Consider the following 20,371-nt stretch of genomic DNA (forward strand, 5'->3'; position numbering starts at 1 on the left):
GCGTAAACAATGCTCGAGGAGGACTTGCGAGCGACCGCAGTTTTTGAACGTCGAGCTCAGAAAACCATCTTTGGCAGTATGTTGGAGAACGGTGTCTGGAGGCGTAGGATGAACCACGAGTTTGCGCGGCTCTTCGGCGAACCTTTTATTCAGAAGGTGACTAAAGCTGGATGGATACGCAGGGCAGGACGTGTAGCTAGAATGCCGGATAGCTACCCTGCAAAATTGGTGTTCGCTTCAAATCCGGTAGTAACAAGAAGACGATCGATGAGCACGATTTGTAGAGCACCGGGTGCCCGCGGAATTGAAGGCAGAAATCCATGGACCCGGTAAATTGGAGGAACTACGTAATGCAGGCCATGTTTCAGGACGTACGGCCCTTTAAGTAAACCAAATAAGTAAGGAAATATATTACAAACGCATCGCAATATGGATAGAGTTTTGTTATCACTTATATTACATTCCAATGCATCTGTATTGTCTACGATTCATACAATACTTCAAAGGAACTCCCTCGCCGGTGAAATTAGAAGTATTTTCAACTACAACTCCTAAATGTTCAATCCCGAAAAATCAATCTAATCTATAATACCTACCTATATACCAAGCAGAATACTTCTTCACTTGAGTGGTAGAATTTCGGAAAATTACGAACATTTGTTTAATTGCAACTACTCGACGAAACAGGTGTAAACTTTTACTGTATTTACTGTTTACTTTTACAATTTTAACCGTTGCTTGAACTATGAACTAAATATTCAACGGACTATATACAATCTTAAAACTAAAACTAAACTGTGTACTAATCTTTAGTCCTTAACTGACCCTCTCAGGAAACAAGTGCTGCTGTGGATGTACGACGCTACGTGAAATTGATATGAACAACCTTGTTTTTGTTTTGCGCACACAACGAAAAAGTTCAAAACTTAACGAAGTGCTTTTCCACCTCCTGCCGAAGATGTATAATTCGGTTATACAATTTAACGGCTGGTCCAAGTTTTATGTCCAGATACTTCACCAAATCATCCCGCGTCAAGCTAAGAAAAGCTGAACCGTCAATTTTTTCATCGCGTATCTGTTTGCCCATCTCGGTACACCCGGGCAAGCATTCGACATATTTGGCGACCTCTTCCACCGACCAGCGCAGTGGATTGAGATCAAACTCGGACAGACCTTCAGTGCAGCGGTCCAGGATCTTAGACGTTTGCAGCCACAGCTCGTACGACTGCTTCAAGCGTGGTCCGAAATCGGTTATTACTGGCATGGCTATCTTCATCAGCGGATCTACGTTAGTGTTAGACGTGGCTTTAGGCGGAGATATTGCAAGTTCCGTAGATGCCGGCGCTGTTTGTGTAGACACATTTGGTAATGCATCTTCTGGTTCCTTCTTTATCTTTTTTGCCAAGGGTGCTCCCAGTAGTAGCGTCTCTTGTTGAGAGTTGTATTTATGGGAGGTAATTATTTGTCTATAAAATATAAAAAGTCAATTAAATCATCTTCAAGCAAGAACAGTGTTTTTTTAACATACTCATGTGCTATTCGCAGTCGTTTGCGATCTTCCGATAGCCAATTGTTACTTCTGTAAGGACACTCTATCGATCTTTTGTGGTAGCGATTTCGAAAATTTCTAGCGTTTCCTTGTCCAAGACAGTATGGAATTTCACAACTACTTTTTATTGAAGCAGGTCGATAGTCTGAAAAACAACGAAAGATTTTTTCAGTAAACGTATTATGTGATTCGTTTGGAAAATTCTTACCGGCCGGAAATTCTATCGGATGATTAGTTCTTTTACACCAGTTAACCGGATGGATATCGGAACTATCATCCTCAATCCAGAAAGAATAGAAATTGGGCCACCCATCGAAGCAAACTTTAATTTCGTATCCATCGGTTGCCACTACAGTAGCCGGCCGAATCAGCATCTGATTCTTGCGGTCGACGACCTCCAACTTCATACCATTTTCAAAATCAATTGGATATCGCGTCACGAATAGGGATTTATCTGCTTGAATGATAGATTTGCCAATGCGTCTAGACTTCATTCGAATGTATTTGGCCCATTCAAAAGACCCCTTGTTCCAATCTGCGAGAAAAAACAAAAGCAAACAAACATTAGATTAGATTTCTTTGCATCGCTGATTACCCTTATCTTCGTACCTGGTGGAGCAGTTATATTGTATCCATTTTCCTGATGCCAGTTTATGTAGTGAATGTACGGTGAATGGATATCTACCCAGTAGTCATATCGCTCGTCCCATCCGTCGAAATGAACCAAAATACGGTTGTCGATTTTGTCGCTAACAGAAGCAACACAAACTTTACCAGATTTCTTCAAATCATCCGCCTCTAAGCACATTCCGATCTCAAATTTGTTCTCGTTGGACTGGAATTAATATTAAATTATTATTGAATTGGGATTATTATTTTAGTTCAAAATTTACCGTAGAATTCAAATGAGTGAATAATTGCTTTGAAGCCGCCATCGAGTGCGTTTTGGTGATGTAATCCGACCAGCGGAATTCACCTTCGTGGCCATAGGGCGGTTGCAGTGTGCGTCCAGTATTGCGACACCAGCTCGGGGGAAATATATCCAACGAGTCGGCATTAACCCAAAAATCGTAATCTTGGGAATAACCGTCGAAACTTAACCGCATCCGATAGCCACGCACCTCTACTATGGTACACACGCAAAAAAGTGAATTATTCTCTGGATCGATGGCTTCCAACTTCATACCGGTTCGGAATTTGTTCGGTCCACTGGGATATGGATTGACAAACAGATTCAGTGGTGACGGTGTGCCTTTCGCTTTTGAGAGATAAGGCTCCCAGAAAAATTTGGGCACGTTCGAATGATCACTCATAGGGAACTGAATATCCTGCGGTGTTTTCGCTGTAACATCTTTCAGTGGGAGATTGGTTTTATCTTTGAAAGCGTTGCTGAAGTTCAGCGAACTACTTAAAGAATCGTCATCGCTCGTCGGGAGTGGTGTGTTGGTGGACAATTCCGACTCCGATGAACCGAGACCTTTTCGCTGCAGAGATTTCGACCGAGCAATACTGCTCAACAGGGCTCCATTTTTGCTCTGCTTCATGCAGGCAACCGAGCAATATTCTGGGGTGGCAAACTCATTGGCATTGCCTTTACAGCGGCAAGTACGACACCGATAAACTGCATCAGGAACCTGTGATTTTCGTTTGTTGCGGCTAGATTTACCTATAGTTTGCCGTTTGGGCAGTGGTTCCTTAACAGAGTCGTAAATATTTGTCTTGACGTGATTTACATATTCTTTCAAGTCCATCGGTTCTACTAATCCGAATTGATTGAATTGAAAGTGAAGGTAGCTTGCTCGCATGTATCCTATTCCATCGTCCCATTTGATCAGATCGGATGGAGTAGAACCAAAGTCTCCCTCGATGTAGTCCTTTTCTTCCTTTTCCTCGCGGTCAGCAACCGATCTGGACTCAGAGCGTGTCTTTTCGCGAACATTGTGCGATTTAGCTACGTTTTGCGGTTTTCTGTGAACCTCGATAGCTACTTGCATTTTTTCTTGTTCGAAAACCGGTGGAGACTCCGACGACGTATCCTCCTTCTTGGGTGGACTGATTGTGTGCAAGCTGGACATCGATGTTTTGATGCTTCTGCTTTCATCTGACTCATCAAATTTTTCACTGCATAAAAGTGAGGAATGAATGGATCTTGTAGAAGCACTTTTCCTGCTTGCAGAGCGTCGATTCGAGCGCTTTATCACTGATAATGGTTTTGGAATCGGTGGAACTTCATCATCGTTTGGCGCTTCCTCCCGATTAGCAGGCTCTGAAAGTCGCCTCGAGCGATAAGAACTCTTCAGCTGCTGGTATTCCGAGTGAGCTCTCTTCTGCAAACGAGGACTTTTCATTTGTTCACTCCACAGACCTTCCAACTGTTCCTTCTGTTCTTCGCCATCGGGTGTGCTGGGTCGGGTAATATAGGGATCCTCAACTTTATCTGCTTCTTCTAGCTGTTTTTGTTCACCATCCGTATTTCCATTATAGTTTACCGCTTGAGCTTGTTCATATTCACACAAGCTTTGTAGTAGATCCATCTCAATAGGCTCAATCTCATCTTCTTCCGTTTCGGATTCATCTTTTTTGTCATGTTCAAAAGGAAGTTCCTGCGTAGCTTGTTCGGTTGTAGTTGACGACACTTCTGCCTCAGAAACGTCCGCTTGTGAGCTGCTTTGTGTGACTGTTCTGTATTCCTGATCTGCCTCACACGAATCAGGCAATTCTTCTGTTTGCATTGTTTCTTGCATTGTCGATTCCGGTTTTTCTTCTTCGGGCAGCAACAATAAGGACGGCTGGGAGACACTCATTTGCGTGACCGGATGCACTATTTGTTTAACACTGATGGTATTGCTCGAATTGTTGTTAATACTGTTATTGGATGGATAAACAATGTCTTGCACGGTGGAAGGGATGTTCTCGATGGCGGTTCTTGGCATGAGAGCTAACGGTGGTGTTGCTGTCTGAACGATAATCTGAGCTGGACGTTGTGAAATGCTTGCCGGTGATGGGAGTCGCTTGCGGCTAGCAGGACCGGTAATTATAATTTTACGTTTCAATGACACCGGCGACAGTGGTGGAGTACCCGGAATAATGCGGGGTTGTCCGGCTGGTGGTGCCGGTCCTAAATGGTTTTCCGCTGTTTTGTAGATAATCTTGTTGATAATAACTTTACTCTGGTTCGGCGACAACACTGGGTTAAGGGGTGGAGCTATAGATGCTGGAGAAACAGGATGGACATGTTTAATTAACGTTGATGGTTGTGGAGATTGTGGTTGTTGTTGTTGCGGTTGTATTTGTATCGGCGCTTGCTGCAACTGTTGTTGCTGTTGTTGGGCTGAATGTTGATGCGATTGTGACTGCTGCAGAATGTGCTGTGGTTTCGAAATCGGTATCGGCATCTGTTCGTTCCCAGCTGTCACTTTGATTGTGGTTCCAAAGGGTAACACATGATGGCATACATTTGCCGATCCTGCCGAAGAAGCCTGCGTTGCACTGTCGGCACTGTTTGGTTTTATCACGGAATTCGTATAGTTGACGTTGACAGGTGGTTTAGGTGCAATGGGCTTTAAATATTTAATGGAAGAGGATAGCCGCTTCAATTCTGCAGCGCTGGAAATAGGCATCGCGTTCGGCTGTATCATTGTCATAGCGGAGGGTACCTGCTGCTGCGTTGTTATCATTTTCTGCTGCAGGGACATTATATTCGTGTTTCCTATTTGGAGTTTGAAACCAGGTGTTTGCATCTGAAAAATATAAATGTAATGTGTTACTAAGGAAAATAATCCGAACAGCTTGTACAGATTCAACGGTTGTCTTGTTGAATTCAACCAACATCGCCAATTACAATTCGCTGAAGAGTAATAATATTCCACTGGTCAGTTCTATCATAAGGACTTGTTTTGCCAAGAGAGAAGAGTCTTATCGAAACCTCGTTCGTTCTGCCAATATAGCACAACAATTACAATTCCCTGAAGATGGCTATTACACGTTTTCTATAATAAATATTAATTACTAGTTGAACGTTCCCTGCGATGCTCGGGATCAAAGGTTTTGAATTTAAGAATCATTTTTTATAATTCATTACTGCTTTAGCACAACTTACTTAAAAAATATTTCTCATCTTATACGTTCATCATCACTTTAAATACTTCAATATTTTGAGAACAAAACACACATAAACTGGAAGTCGCCATATCGGATTTCCAAACGACGTATGGAGTTCCACTTTCGGAATTTTTGAAATGGTTGGTCAAATACCACTTTAGGTTATTTTTGTGAAGCCAGAAGCCGCCGTTTTGGAAAATGTTGTGTGGAGTCAGCCCAGTTTCGAATATACCTATACTGGGTGATATTCGGGCTATTTGACAATCGTTTACAGTAAAACCTCTTTTAGGAAGTTAAAGTAAGTAAGAAGAATTGAGCTTGACCATTCATGCTTATTTCTCCTCTATAATGAAATCTAAAGAGTTGCTTGTGATTTTTTTCCAAGGAGCCAAGGAACACGTCTGAGAAGAAGTGAAGGTTTTCTGATAACTAACAATTGTGCTTTTTTCCACAAAACTATGCAGAAAATAAAAAATGACTTTCAATGCTTAAGTCGCCTCTTAATCTATGTTCAAACCAATGAAATGAAACCTTTCCTCCAGATAAATGTTCCAAGATCTAGTTTGGGTAAAGGTAAAAAAGTAAATCGAATCCCGTAATGTGTTACTATTCACAAATCTACGAATACATCAGAAATGTAAATTTTTTATGCTCGACTCACACTGATTCAAAACATGGATTTCTCTGCAAAAAAAAATATTTGGAAATGTGGAAGAAAAAACGAACATTTGATTGAAAGAAAAATCACATGTCATCGTTTTGAATTCTGATTTAGATGCGATTTGAGCTTATGCTTAAAAAGTCAAAGTTTTGCATGTATTATATGTTTTTCAAAAAAATCAAAGAGAGTATTTTAAGGTGTTTCTTTGTATGCAGAAAATCATCTTCAAAAATGCTTCGAATATACGTAGTTTTTTGAGTAATATGTCAACTTTTAGCAATAAGATACGTGTTATTTTTTCTCAAATGTCTTTCCTGAACATTAACTAACATTTTATTGGAAAACAATCACATATCATAGCTTTGAATTTTGATTTGCAGACAAATTGGGCCTAAATATTCATGATTTTTTCACGTAGTTTTGTGATTATTATCTCAAGTTTTAGTAATCAAATACCTGTTATTTTTATTCGAATGTCTTTCTTGAACATAAAAGAACTTGATAATGAAAAAAAAAAATCACATGTCATCTCTTTGAGTTTCGATTCGGAGACGAATTGAGTATAAAAAGTCATAATTTTGCATGTCTTACGTAGTTTTGTGAATAATATTTCAAGTTTTAGTAATTAGCTATTGATTATTTTTCCTCAAATGTTTTTCCTGAACATTAACAAACATTTTGATGAAAAAAGTATCTCATGTCATCGCTTTGAATTTTGGTTGAGAGGAAAATTTAGCACAAAAAGTCACAATTTTGCATGTTCTACGTAGTTTTGTGAATAATATCTCAAGTTTTAGTAATCAGATACTAATTATTTTTCCTCGAATGTCTTTCCTGAACGTAACAAACATTTTAATGAAAAAAGAATCACAAGTCATCGCTTTAAATTTTGATTTAGAGGAAAATTCAGCTTGAAAAGTCATAATTTTGCATGTTTTATGTAGTTTTGTGAATAATATCTCAAATTGTAGTAATCAGATACTAATTATTTTTCCTCGAATGTCTTTCCTGAACATTAACAAACATTTTAATAAAAAAAGAATCACATGTCATCGCTTTGAATTTTGATTTAGAGGCAAATTCAGCTTGAAAAGTCATACTTTTGCATGTTTTACGTAGTTCTGTGAATAATACCTCAAATTGTAGTAATCAGATACAAATTATTTTTCTCCAAATGTCTTTCCTGAACATCAGCGAACATTTTCCGGTTAAAAAACCTTTATGTCACCGCTTATTTTTCTGATTTAGAATGATTTTAAATGATGATGATTACTGTACACCACAGAGGCAGAGGGAATAATATCAATAAGATCAAGCGTTACGGAATTCCATTTTTATATAGTAAGAAGAAGATCTTAATATTTTTGGCACCTAAACCAATTTTGAGATGAAGCTAAATTTTCGATTCCAGATTCTACCTGACTCATTGCTCAAAAGTTATTCCCGTTAGACCAGTGAATCCCAGCCTTTTTGGCTTCGCAGCCCCTGAAAAAATATCAAATGCAACTTTTGCAGTACGAGGCTGTGTTTGTTAGTCTGATATCGGCCTACACTGCCGTAATCTCGCAGACTGACGTAAGCGCCATTTTTTCAAATATGGGGTTCTTATGCCAATTTGTTCGTTATTCGAAGAACCATCTTTTGGTATCTTTTTTTTTAGTTGTTACTTATTCGTACGTTGCATAGATTCAAGAAAACAAAATGACGTATGCACCATTTCAATACAAAAGTGACAAGTAACCTGTTCGTTTTTGGGCCGTATTGAAAAACTGATCAAATGGATGTACGTCATAATGTTATATCACGGCAGTACAGGTCTTATTTGTTCAATGTCTTGGTTTCAATTGAAATATATCCGTGATAGATGCAAAACATATATAGAATCATAACTAATTTGTAAACGATGTATTAGAAAAATAACTCGTCTTTCTCAACTTCAACGGAAAAACTGCAATTTTTTCCCCGCAGCATTGAGACTCTGCTTAATATATGTGAAGTGCTCTCTTGTATTTGCCAACTGAAACACAGAATTTTTTAAAAAAGTAAAGCCTTGGTGCTACATTCCGATTCGAAACTTGACCTTCTGTTTATTTATACACAGACTTTGCAGCCGACTGTTTAGTGTACAGGACAATTGCGGGGCTAGCGCTACGATCCTACTGACACTAACAGTCTCTCCCGAGACGAGACTCGAACCTATGACATCTGATTTGTTAGGCCAGCATCGTACCTCGAGACCATCTGGGAGAGTTTCTATAAACAAAATCTCGTTTCGAGTGCAAAACAGAATTTAGCAACCTTGCAAGTTGAGTTTACTCATTTCATCTTTTTTCTTTTCCCCGCGGTAGGCAATCAATTTTCATCCCAAAAAACATATTTGAAAATATCTGAATTGGCGAAAATTGTATATCTTTACTTGCCAGTAAACATCGATTACAATCTAGCAGAGATAGATTGGACATGTCAAAAACGTTGTTTCTGAGATGTCCAATCCTAAGATTTTTTCCAATGCCGAGTTGAAAGATCTACTGCATGACGTTCACCTTGCAACAGACGACGAGGTCATCCTTTAATTCCGTATATGAAATCAACATATGTCGTATCCGATGCAATCAATCGTGTATACAAATGACCATATTAGAAGTTAATGAACAAAGTTTCGTTCCTATATCTCTCTTTCTCTTTCTAAGAACTAATCAAGAATACCAAGCAGTATCTACCAGCATAACGGCATGACAGATGGCTAAAGCGAAGATTTAATTCACCTAGCGGTGAAACGTATTTTTGTAATACCGTTACACTGCTGTTTAGTTTTTACCTAAAACTTATGAGTTGCTATATTTTAGGCATTTGAAGAAAAACTTAACAATTTAAAGCTTTTATAGATACTTCAATAAATTAAACATTTTAATCGATGAAACATTGATTGAACTTTGAACACAATTTTGTAGTTTGAAAGCAAAACATCAATTCTACTCATAAGCAAACGTGATCGTAATTTTTTGCATTTTTTTGATAGATTTTATACCTTTTGTTTTGGTATAACAGCGGTAAAAATATTACTTCCCAGATGGTCTTCAAATACGATGCTGGCCTAACAAGCCAGTCGTCGTATGTTTGAGTCCCTGCTCGGGAGACTGTTAGTGTAGATCGTAGCGCTAGCCTCGCAATTGTCCTGTACACTAACACAGTTGCTGCGAAGTCTGTGTATAATAAACAGAAGGGCGAGTTTCGAAACGGAATGTAGCATCCAAGGCTTTTTTCTTTTTGGTAACAAATTTAATTTTAGAGAGAAGCCAGTATATTTGCAAACAGTAATTGATTTATCGCACATTTATTAAAAAAAATGAAGAAGTCGAAACAGACGTACCAAAAATGTTTTTGTTTTTTTTTTTTTTCAAATGCTCATTTGATTATTAGGTAACTGTTAAGAATATTACAAATTCATAGAACTTAATGTTCACGTGTTCACCAGTAGGTACTGAAAAATTACCGTGCAGGTATTTGATACACAAAGGGATTGCCAAGAAAAACTCCTTTGTGACATAGAGCCAAAAATTTATGAGAAACCGTGTTGCTTCTATAGAAAAATCAGCTCGTTATTCATACCAACAGCGATGCGGTTTTATCTTTCTGAACCGAACCGAAGGTTGCATAATAATTTTGCACACTAGTTGTTATTATTATCACTACTAACACTGCATAGATAAAGCTAATTTAGCCACTAATTTAGGTTTTAATATGGTAACATCTCGATCCACCAGTAATCACGCACTGGGTAGGTAGAGGGTGCAACATTTAACCGCGTATCGACTCTGGTGGGGAAATATTTTCAACAGTTAAACCATTACGCCGCAGCGAAAAGTAAAATAATCAATTCTCGAATCAAAACCTAATGCAAAGTGGTTCGGTTCGAAGCACAGTGGCTGTAATTGCTGACTTGCACCGCTGGAGAACAGAAAAGCGAACAACGTCTTCCTCGCGATACACATGAAATATCACGTTCCACAAAGTTTATGATAGTCGACCTTCACAAAATTCGCACCAAGCAAATATACGTACGCAACCAACATATGTCTATTATAGGAACAACGGCTTGCTACTGCCGCACCGGTGCTTTTAATCCTGCGTGTGGAATGGATTCCACCATGAGGGCCGGGCAATCTAAGAGTACTCGAGCCTATAAGCAGCCATGTTGTTCATAAAATAACCGGATAACCGGCTGTCTAAAAATGAAACACACATCAAAGACCACTAAACATCCGAATGGAACAACGTTTTGGTGAAGAACTTTCGAAAACAACAGCGTGTCCGCAACTGCGAGAGCCGACAAAAAAGGTGGCACACGCAGGCGACGTACCTGTGACGAAATCGCACTTTTTCACGTTGCTCATACACTGTCAGGTTGCTTGCTATCTTCCGCTTACAGCTGCTTTGGTTCAATAGTCTACAATGCAACCTTCACCTTGATCGTAGTAAACTTATCACAATAGCCTGACAGGTTTTCGGCATTCCTGATCCTTGGCAATTAGCACTATTTATGTTACTAACACATGATCTCACTTTTACTAACCAGCAGATTATTGTGCATCCGAGCAGCGTTAGGGGGGATTGCGTTTCGCCTCGGTAGTATTCTGCAACTACGGCGAATGCTCGCCGTTTGACTCGCTTCTCGCGACTGCTAAATCTCTCACATTCAGCTGAAATACATGTTTTACTCCAATACTACGGGGCCCACTTTAGCTCTATAGATATACACATGTAGGACGACGTGTACATGTGATCACAGCTAGCAGCACCACGCCGCCGTCGACGTTGTTCTCCCGTTGTGTGCTCACTAATGGAATAGAATTTATTCGCTGGTTCAGTTTACTTGCTAACCGTAGCTAACCCTTTTTGAAGTTTGGTATGCTGTCAAAACGTATTGTTGTTGATTGTTTCGCGATTGAGTCGGTAGTTGAGCGGAGGAACAAAGAAGTTTAGAATGTTCAATTTGAAGTCTAATTCTTGATTTTTTTCTAATTATTTTGGACCAGTCTGCACATCAATTACAGCGAAACAATAGGAAGGCACGTTTGAAATTATTAGTTTGTTTTCATCTTTGTATGAGCTTTTAGCCTTGTGAATCACTAAAAGTTGTCAAGCTACGTGATGTTTATTTCTTGATTGATGTTTTGAAATTTAGTCATTTTATCACAGATATCTCATGTCCTGATAAAAGCTTCTTTCGCTTTGCTTTGCATCGTCCTCAAAGTTTGTTTCCCAATAGTAATAAAAAATTCAAGCTTATTTTTGAACAAATTTTAACACACCAGTGTTTGATCTTAGGCAACGTTTTGGTAGTTATCGAAGTGTATATGCATGACTTTGGGCATTTGCCCAAATTTCATTAAGAATACATATTCAATTATGAAGTTACAACCATCCTCGGTACTTTTTTAAAATTTTATATCCTTGAGATTGATTCTACTAAAATTGGATTTGCCATGCTGCATGACTCCATGCTAACTTGATATTTGTTTTAAAGTAGAAGAGAAACTAATAATGTAAACAACTGTTGCATTAGGTGTTAGGTTAAATTACGATAAAAGTAGTTAATTTATCACTCAATTTGCTGTTACCTCCATGGTATCGATATCAAAGTGACCATCGATTCATAAAACAAATTGTTGAACATAACAATGGAATGAAATAGGAACTCTTCTTTTATTATTTAGAACTCGCGATATCCCAATGTCTCTAGCAAAAACATGTACCTAGGTATATATCAATCATAGTAAAATGGTAGTTATCCAGTCCCTGATCAGAGTAGAACCAACGACAGTACTTTATTCTTCCATCTTCTCGGGTGTTGTTTTGCGCCGTTTTAAAAATTTTAACATCCAACTTATCTTGGACAATTTTCAGAATGGAATGTCGGTTGAATTAGATTTTCCTAGATACTAACATTCCACTATCGGGACATAATATTTCTATTTATTGAACACAGACTTCGAATCCTAACTTAACTGAACTGAACTGAAACTGATTACATTCCTGCCAAAGTGCAAAAATATTTCAACTAAAGCTTCTACTAGAAAACAAACAAAAAGCATAGTTTGCATGTCGAACCATTAGGCAAAGAAGACAGCGAGTGTTATACAGAGTGACAGGAATTGCTTGCCAGGAAAATAAGTGTTTATAAAAACATAACGAATGAGTTTGAGTTTGACGACAGCACATTTCGGAGTTTCAAAGTCCCTGAAAGTTGCTTCTCCGTTATGGCTACTTGGGATTAATTTGCCATTTTCAGTGTACAACAATTCATTTGCTACCGCTTTGTATGGGTCGATAACGGCGCTGGCCACGTCCTTACGATCGTTAGGATAAGAAAGGATGTTGTAAGGAAGGAGGTGTAACAGCCGTTGTTGTCGGAAACCGAGTTTACCTCTGCATCTCCACGACTGCGATGGAACGGAAAGGTTATATAACCGTGGTAAGCGACGAACAATGGTGCGCGCGAAGTAGTTATCTTCAATGCAGGCGAACGAGTTATCTCTAATGTTAAACACCGCGAATATATAATAGCGTCGCGCGCGTAAACCCTCCACCACCCGAAGTATTCAAATGTTTAAACATTTGTTTATGTCTAATCTCGAGTACTCTCGAGAAAGCAAACGCTCTTCGGAAGTTCATAAAAACATAAAGAATGATTGAAAATCAACAAAGGTTGTATTTTCTAATAACTTACATTTTGTTGTTAAAAAATTACATGCTCAGCTCGAACCTCTCACCTTTTTCTTTTATAACTAGCCGTGGACGTTTCTTGAATGTTCGCAACTGGCACGCACCATTTGTTGTGGCATATTGTCCGAAATATTGAGCAAAAGTTTTTTGAAAGTTTCAATAGTGTTACCTTTCGTGGTTCCAAGTTCAACTGAGCATGTATTTCAAAGCAAAGAAACCCAAAGGATTAAGATCCGGTGATGAGGCAGACCATTCTTGTGATGATAAGAAAGGACGCAAATTCTGGCGACACCACTCCTGTGTTGCTTTCAATTGCTGGGAAGGGGCAGAATTCCTTAGAAAATAGTAATTTCCATCTGGAATCAATATCGGAGCATGAAATAATAAGTGGTTTTCAAAACATGCTCGACGTAATGATTAGTATTGAATTTTACCTCTGACTCGATAAAAGGTGGTGGAAGCTTGACATTTTGCAAAATTTCGTTGTACAGTCGTCGTTCGATAACTGCAACATGTTTACATTGCAGTTATCGAATGCCGTTCGATAACTGCAACACTTGACACATGCCAAAATTTAGAGGGGGGTTCGTCACTACCATTTCTGTTTTCAATGATGTCGATGTTTTTTTTAATGAAAAAATACCAGAAACCCGGTATGGCAAAAATTACCAGAAAACTAAAATAGACAAGCTATTCGATTAATCAATTTGATATTCATATTTCCGCATCCTAATTCATTGCGTTTTAGTAACTACTTTACGTAACCAATATGTAGGCGAAAACAAAATTCATCACTACAATAGACCATTTTACGAGACGTTTCTGAACTCAATTCATGAATGAAATTTTGACAGAAAGCTCGGAACCGCTGACATAACGCAAGTAAAAGCAACATCAATGTCAGCAGGATCCGTGACACCTGTCAGTTCGTAAAATGGTCTATATAACGCTAGGTCACAAAGTATTGTTTGTGATCTACTATGCGCTGCCTCGCTGAGCAGTGAAAGCTAGCCAAACAATGCACAAAAGATTTTTTTTTCTCTTATAATATTTACGAAAAGTGAACTACATAACATGGTGATTTTGCTTCATTGATTAATAGTGGAGATCTATAATCTCCCATCTAGAATGAAGAGACAACATGTAAACGAAATCGAAAAAAATCGAAAGAAATGATAAAGAGTCCTTTTGAAATGTTTCTACCCGAGAAAAATAACATTAAAAAAAGCATAGAAGTTGCTGTAATTGTACATAGCTATACCATAATTTAACTATATTTTTCATTGTAAATACATCAATTTTACATTAAATATCATTTTCCAGAACAATAAAAACATCGTTTTTGCCATTTTTACCATGAAAAAAGGGGGTCGTTATGTATCTTAACAGCATTTTTTCAGGCATTTTTCCCATACATTTAGAACTCACTGACAATGTTTTTCATGGTAAAATTAGTGCCGGTGGTAGATTCAACAACAAAAAACGTTGTTAAAACATGTTAATGACAACAATCGTTTGCAAGCTTACAGTAAAAATACCGTGTTTTTTACGGTTACAATAAAAAACATTGTCCGTTTACTGTTCTCACCGCAGAATACATCGTAAATTTTTTTTCGGGTAGAGATTCAACAATTTTCATTTTCGAATGCATTTAGAATCCCCCCGCGAGATCTGCCACTTCAATGTCAAATATGACTTTGACATCAGATTTGACGGATTGCGGTCCGATAACTGCAAAGTTGTTGCAGTTATCGGTCTTGCAGTTAAAAAGCGTAACATATTTTTCCATTGGCCGCTGCTTAAAAATTTGTAAGTCCCAAAGCATCGATTTTTTTTTTTCAAGAATAAATGATTCGTCTTGCTTCTGAACAATAAATCCAATATATATATAGTCGATATAAGGCAACTTTTTTTGTTACGTTATATCGAGTTATTCCGAAGCACGAAAAAAAATATTTTTTCATTAATGCAAAATTCTTGATGGTTTCTCAAAGGTGCACAAAAACATAACCAGTACAAAAATAACAACAAAAAATGTCAATTTTACCCCATTTTACGGTACTTATTGGTTTAAAAAATACTAAAAACATTTATTCGAAACATTATACACCCCAAAAATATTTGTTGTACTTTAATTTTAAGATATTTAAAAAAGTTACGTGAAATCGAGGTTGCATTATGTCGTGGTATGACTGTATTATCTTTGGATCACAAATCAATCGATTTTTAAACCTTCCTCATCTTCGTGAAATCATTTCCCAGTTCAAAATGGTCGTGAAAAAATTTCACGCAAAACGTCGCTTTTTCCGTTTTTACTTCAGTGATATGACATTCATGATAACCTAAATTTCACGGCAGATGTCACTTTGCGACGTTTTTTTCATTTACGTGAGTCTCGAAATAGGACTTTTTTTTTTCACTTTGAATTCACCGTGAAGTGACTCCTGTAATAATCACCAATATATAGAAGAATTAAAATAAAATGTAACGTTGTCGACACAGATGATTATTAGAACATGTTTAATCCGTTGCACTAAAATATGTACATAAAATGGAAACTAAAAAACAAGAAATCTAGATAAAGGGTGTCCCACATAAAATTGCATCACATGAAAAATGCTGTAGAAATTAACCATTGGGTATTTTATCTTAAAAATTTGGGTAGAAGTAGTTTGGAGTGTATTTATATTTTTATCGCTCAGTTTTTCGAAAATTTGAAAAAATGCCGTCACACGAAAAGTAAATTCGCGAATTGATTTTGTGCAAACACCCGGAAAATCGTCAACGCTCTCATCGGAACATCAGAAAACAACTCGGAATCGTGCAGTCAACAGTGAGTAGTGTGATTAAACGTTACTACGAAACTCTGAGCATCGAACGGAAGGAGAAATGTGGTCTGAATGAATGTTCTATTAGTGATCAGGATCACAAGCGTGTTGTGAAAGCGTGTACGCGGAAACCCGATGCTTGATCAGGAACGTGGCCAAAAAGTTGAATCTGTCCAAGTCTTTCGTTCAGAGAGTCAAATACCAGGAGGGACTGCATACGTACAGTCTACAAAGGCTGAAAAATTGTGACGAACAGCAAAATACGGTGGATGATGAGACTCACGTCAAGGCGAACTTCCGGGGCTATGTTTTTACTGCCTAGCGCAAGTTTGATGTTCTGGAGCAAGTAATGAAGCAGAAACTTTCAAAGCTTGCAAAGAAATACCTGATTTGACAAGCGATCTGCTTATGTGGAAAAAGGAGTGCGCCGTTCGTGACTACCGAGACTGTAAATGGGGATATCTACTCAAGGCGACTCAGTGTCTACAGAAGCGTCTGCTTCCTCTGTTGAAGCAACATGGGGACTTACGATCTTCTGGCCGGATCCAGCTTCGTGCAACTTTTCAAACTTTGTCCTGGAGTGGTACAAGGGACATCCGAAACTGTGTACCAATTTGAAGCTTGACAAATGGTGTGATACCTAACTTTAACTTTTTTCTTAGTTCACTTAAGGCTCCGCTTAACGATATTTTCAAAATGTGAGCGGCCATTTTCGATGGGTTTGAATATCTTATAAATATAATTAATATCTTGGTAGACAGTTTCACTTGTGCCTTCCAAAATGCAGTCGCATATCACCTTACAAACGATATTGGTAACGATTAATTTTGCTATTTACAGCGATCAGTGTGAAAAGTGTGCTTATTTCAATGCGACATTCCTCTTCCTTCGACGCCATTTTGGCAACTAAATAAGAAATAGTAAAAACAGAAGAAGTGTGCCCGTACGTACACACCTGCAAAAAGCCAAGTTTCTAAAATGCACTATTAAAACAAAAAATGATTTAGGTTGACATATTTTATCGTCCTTTGTTTGTTGAGTGCAAAAAAGTTCCTAAGCAGTCAAGAACGTTCTCAACAGCTTGATTATATCGACTCTAATCACTTGAGAGTAGTTACCAAATCTAAGAGGATCGGACAGAGTCTTGATGAATTTCTTGATATTCACATGAAAGTATCGGCAAATTCTAATTGTTGGGCACAGGTAAATCACGACAATGTACGAAGGACACGATAAACTTGACAGGACTTCCATTAGGGAAGTTTTTCAACCCTCTGCAAACTTAGACCAAGACAAAAAATAGAAGAAGGACGATGTCAAACTGACAAACATAGCCACGTTGTACAAAACTTGTGTCAGATAGCAGGTACAATCATCACATTGAACAATTTGTCATTAAGCTGTTATGTTTTTCATAACAAAGCAATTAATGAAATCAAAGGACTATTCAATGTCAGTGTTAAAAATTCCTGAAAATCGTTTTGTTATAAGAAAGCTGCTGCGTTATGTTTGAATCGAATTCAAATACTCTACACGGAAAACAATAAAAACCAGCAGTTAGCGTACAAAGCAGTTGCGGATCTAACGTGAGGAAAGATTATTTTTTCTACCATAAGTAGTGCGACACGAATACTAGTCCGATCGCAGATCAAAGAATCTGTATGTGCCTTATATTTAGACGGGGTTTACATTCTTCCAATTATAAATTTTAGTTGGCAATTGTTTAGGACTCTGTTCATTTTTGCTACATGCATTGACAAATTAAATGAACAACGAAAGACGGCGAGAGCAGGTTCTCAACAACGAAACGATATCACTTATGTTGCATTTTTAGAATTTTATGCAACAGTTTTCACATTGGATCTATGATTTTTACTATTTTAATTACATATATCAAAACCCACTGTAATTACTGCCTGGCAAAAGTATGTGTGTATAACTAACTTCTACGCTTACCTTCTGCTGAAGAGTCTTCATCGCACCTGCTGCTACGATTTGGACCCCACCGTGTGGGGTTACCCCGCTAGTTCCAGGATTGGAAGCGACAACCACCTTCTGCACATTGGAGCCATGCAGAAACTGCTGCTGTCCCGTTGGATCGTTTGTCACAATATTGATTGGTATGGCACCGGGTGAGAACGTTGTGTCCTTGTTCAACACAATAACTGAAGCGGATTCTACTCCCCCGGTGACGGACGTCATCGGTAGTACACCGTCAGCTGAAGAAGCAGCAAATTGCAGCTGCTGAGAAGTAACTGGCATTGGTACCGAATTCGGTACCAACAGTGAGCTGGTTGCATTAATCGTCAACGGTGCACCACCGGCGAAAAGTATGGGAGAATTCCGTTGGACAATCACCTTCTGCTGATTTCCACTACCAAACGCCCCAGTAGTCAACTTATCTATGAGGTCACAATCGTCCGGGTCCATCGTGATGAACGAATGAAACTGGTTTCCTCGGTCCGTCAATTTAAGTTGATACTATTTTGCAAAGTTTATTGACGAGTGTCACACAATTTAGTTTCTATGCCGAATGACAGTGTACACTTGCAGGAACGTTTTCACATCCGGACACTTTTACGTCCTGTAGGGTTGTCGCACACTTCGAACGTGAATCTGTTGGTACATTATAAATAAGAAAAACTGTTGATTATTATATAAAGAACCAGCACACTTGCTAACAGTCGAGTGTGTGTTGAGTTACTAACTTGAAGTATGTTTGGAAAAAAAGGATAATGATTTTCAGACTAGCCACTAACAACTGTACGGAACTAAGTTATGCTGCATTTACGGGAGTTAAGGTATATTATGCACTTTGCTATCGATGTGTAGCATCAGTACAGCGTGAGAAATTTTGGTGAGCTAGTGATTAAAGGTGATAAACGATGAGAAATGAGAGAGAGACATACGAAATTGCTCTGGATGAACACGTTTGTGATGGTATTGAAAAAAAAAAATAATGGAAAATACAGAATCACTATCGCTACAGTCGTATTGTGGAGGTTAACATGCGAAAATGGATTAACTCTTTTGAAGTAAACAAGGATAGTTAGTCAACCTCGTCCAAAGCAAACTGAGAGTAGACTGAATTTTGAGTAAGATTTAGTGATGGCTTTTTATCCCAGACAGACTGTAATTATTAAATAATAGGCTGACATATGCGTGATTCTTGCTACTAACCTATATAATAAAAGTTTTTTTAAAAAACATTAAACTGGGCGGATTTTACAAGTTTGTAAGTTAACTATTGCAGATAATTTATTGTTGTGGCTTCACGCCGGTATGTAAAATATCCGGGGTTTTCTCACAATAGGTTTTTATCATTTTTTTTATACCATGCCGGTCTATCACTAGATTGTCTATGAATGAATATTGTAAACAATATAATCGAGAGCACAAAAGTACGTGAATCTGAAGCTAGGAGCTCACAGGAATTCACCCACACATCTTTGTCTACTGGCTCCACTGGGAGGGTATTTTACCGCTGGAGCCAAGCTTAGGTGTTGAAAAAACGCTGCTGATAGCCTGATAAAATTAATGTTGAACTTATTATCAATAATAATAATATAAATCGAACAAATCTGCACCTAGTTGAGTGACTGAATATGTTAATGTGAGTGAAATTCTGTTTATGGCAATTACGTTATTGGAAATTTAAAAGATGTTATTAATACACTGTTCTGTTATCCGACATAACAATATGAATGCATGCTCCCACAATATTGTTGGGCTTAGTCTAGCTTGTCATTTGAAAACGCTATTCTGATTCATTGTTTGTAACGAAATATATGCAGTAAAAGCTAATAATAGGTATATGATTGCTCCTTAATACCATAGTTGGAGGTTTAATAAATGCAACCATTTTAGATAAACTTAAACATAGAACACGATAAATAACAAGCAATACAGTTTTGATTTAAAAAATAACTGTTTAAAAATGTAAATAACTTCGCCGATGCCGTGAACCAAACGCGAATGACAGTTCTAATGTGATATGAGCAATGTTTTCGGAACCGCACAATTATTCACTTTTAGCAGAAACGAAAACATATTTATTCCACAATTACAGACAATATTACCTACTAAACTGTGAACAGGTGGGATTAACCAACAAATTATTAACTTGCAAATAACGTATTACACCAAATTAAGCACTATGATTGTTAACTTCGATGCAAAACTACTAGCTCTGAATGACGGGTGCTTCTGGTTGCTGATCATTCGAATAACGTGTTCGAAATTCGAGAACTCGTCTACCTACACAACCACACCTAACATTTGAGAGAGGGAGGCTTCTCTCCTCTCATGCTTCCATTGATTATTCTACCCGCGAAGCCCAAGCCACACACCACCGGTTACGAGAGAATATGACAGCACGCGATGAAAGCGGTAGGCGAGTAACTATTTATACGCACACAGTTGTAGCAACGTGTTTTCCTTTTTTAGATGCAAATTTGTCAGTTTACGAAAGCTGCAAAGTAAACAAAATAATGATTTTTCGATCTA

General features: G+C 38.0%; 1 protein-coding gene across 6 annotated transcripts; it reads right to left on the reverse strand.

Annotated features, from left to right (window-relative positions):
• Positions 1 to 662: 662 nt before the first annotated feature.
• LOC129723954 (lethal(3)malignant brain tumor-like protein 3) lies at positions 663 to 20,090 on the reverse strand. 6 transcript variants are annotated; one of them, XM_055678460.1, is made up of 7 exons: positions 19,945 to 20,090; positions 17,822 to 18,481; positions 2,443 to 5,289; positions 2,159 to 2,384; positions 1,758 to 2,084; positions 1,529 to 1,694; positions 663 to 1,466 (listed from the first exon to the last, which is right to left on the reverse strand). In XM_055678460.1, the coding sequence occupies exons 2-7, from the start codon at positions 18,293 to 18,295 to the stop codon at positions 920 to 922; spliced, it is 4,587 nt and encodes a 1,528-aa protein (XP_055534435.1). In that variant the 5' UTR covers positions 18,296 to 18,481; positions 19,945 to 20,090; the 3' UTR covers positions 663 to 919. The 6 variants fall into 6 exon arrangements, with proteins under 6 accessions (XP_055534435.1, XP_055534436.1, XP_055534438.1 ...); XM_055678461.1 differs by lacking the exon at positions 19,945 to 20,090 and adding an exon at positions 18,574 to 18,720; XM_055678463.1 differs by lacking the exon at positions 19,945 to 20,090 and having other exon boundaries at positions 17,822 to 18,499.
• Positions 20,091 to 20,371: the final 281 nt, after the last annotated feature.

The sequence above is a fragment of the Wyeomyia smithii genome, chromosome 2 (assembly GCF_029784165.1).
Source record: "Wyeomyia smithii strain HCP4-BCI-WySm-NY-G18 chromosome 2, ASM2978416v1, whole genome shotgun sequence".
NCBI lineage: Eukaryota > Metazoa > Arthropoda > Insecta > Diptera > Culicidae > Wyeomyia > Wyeomyia smithii.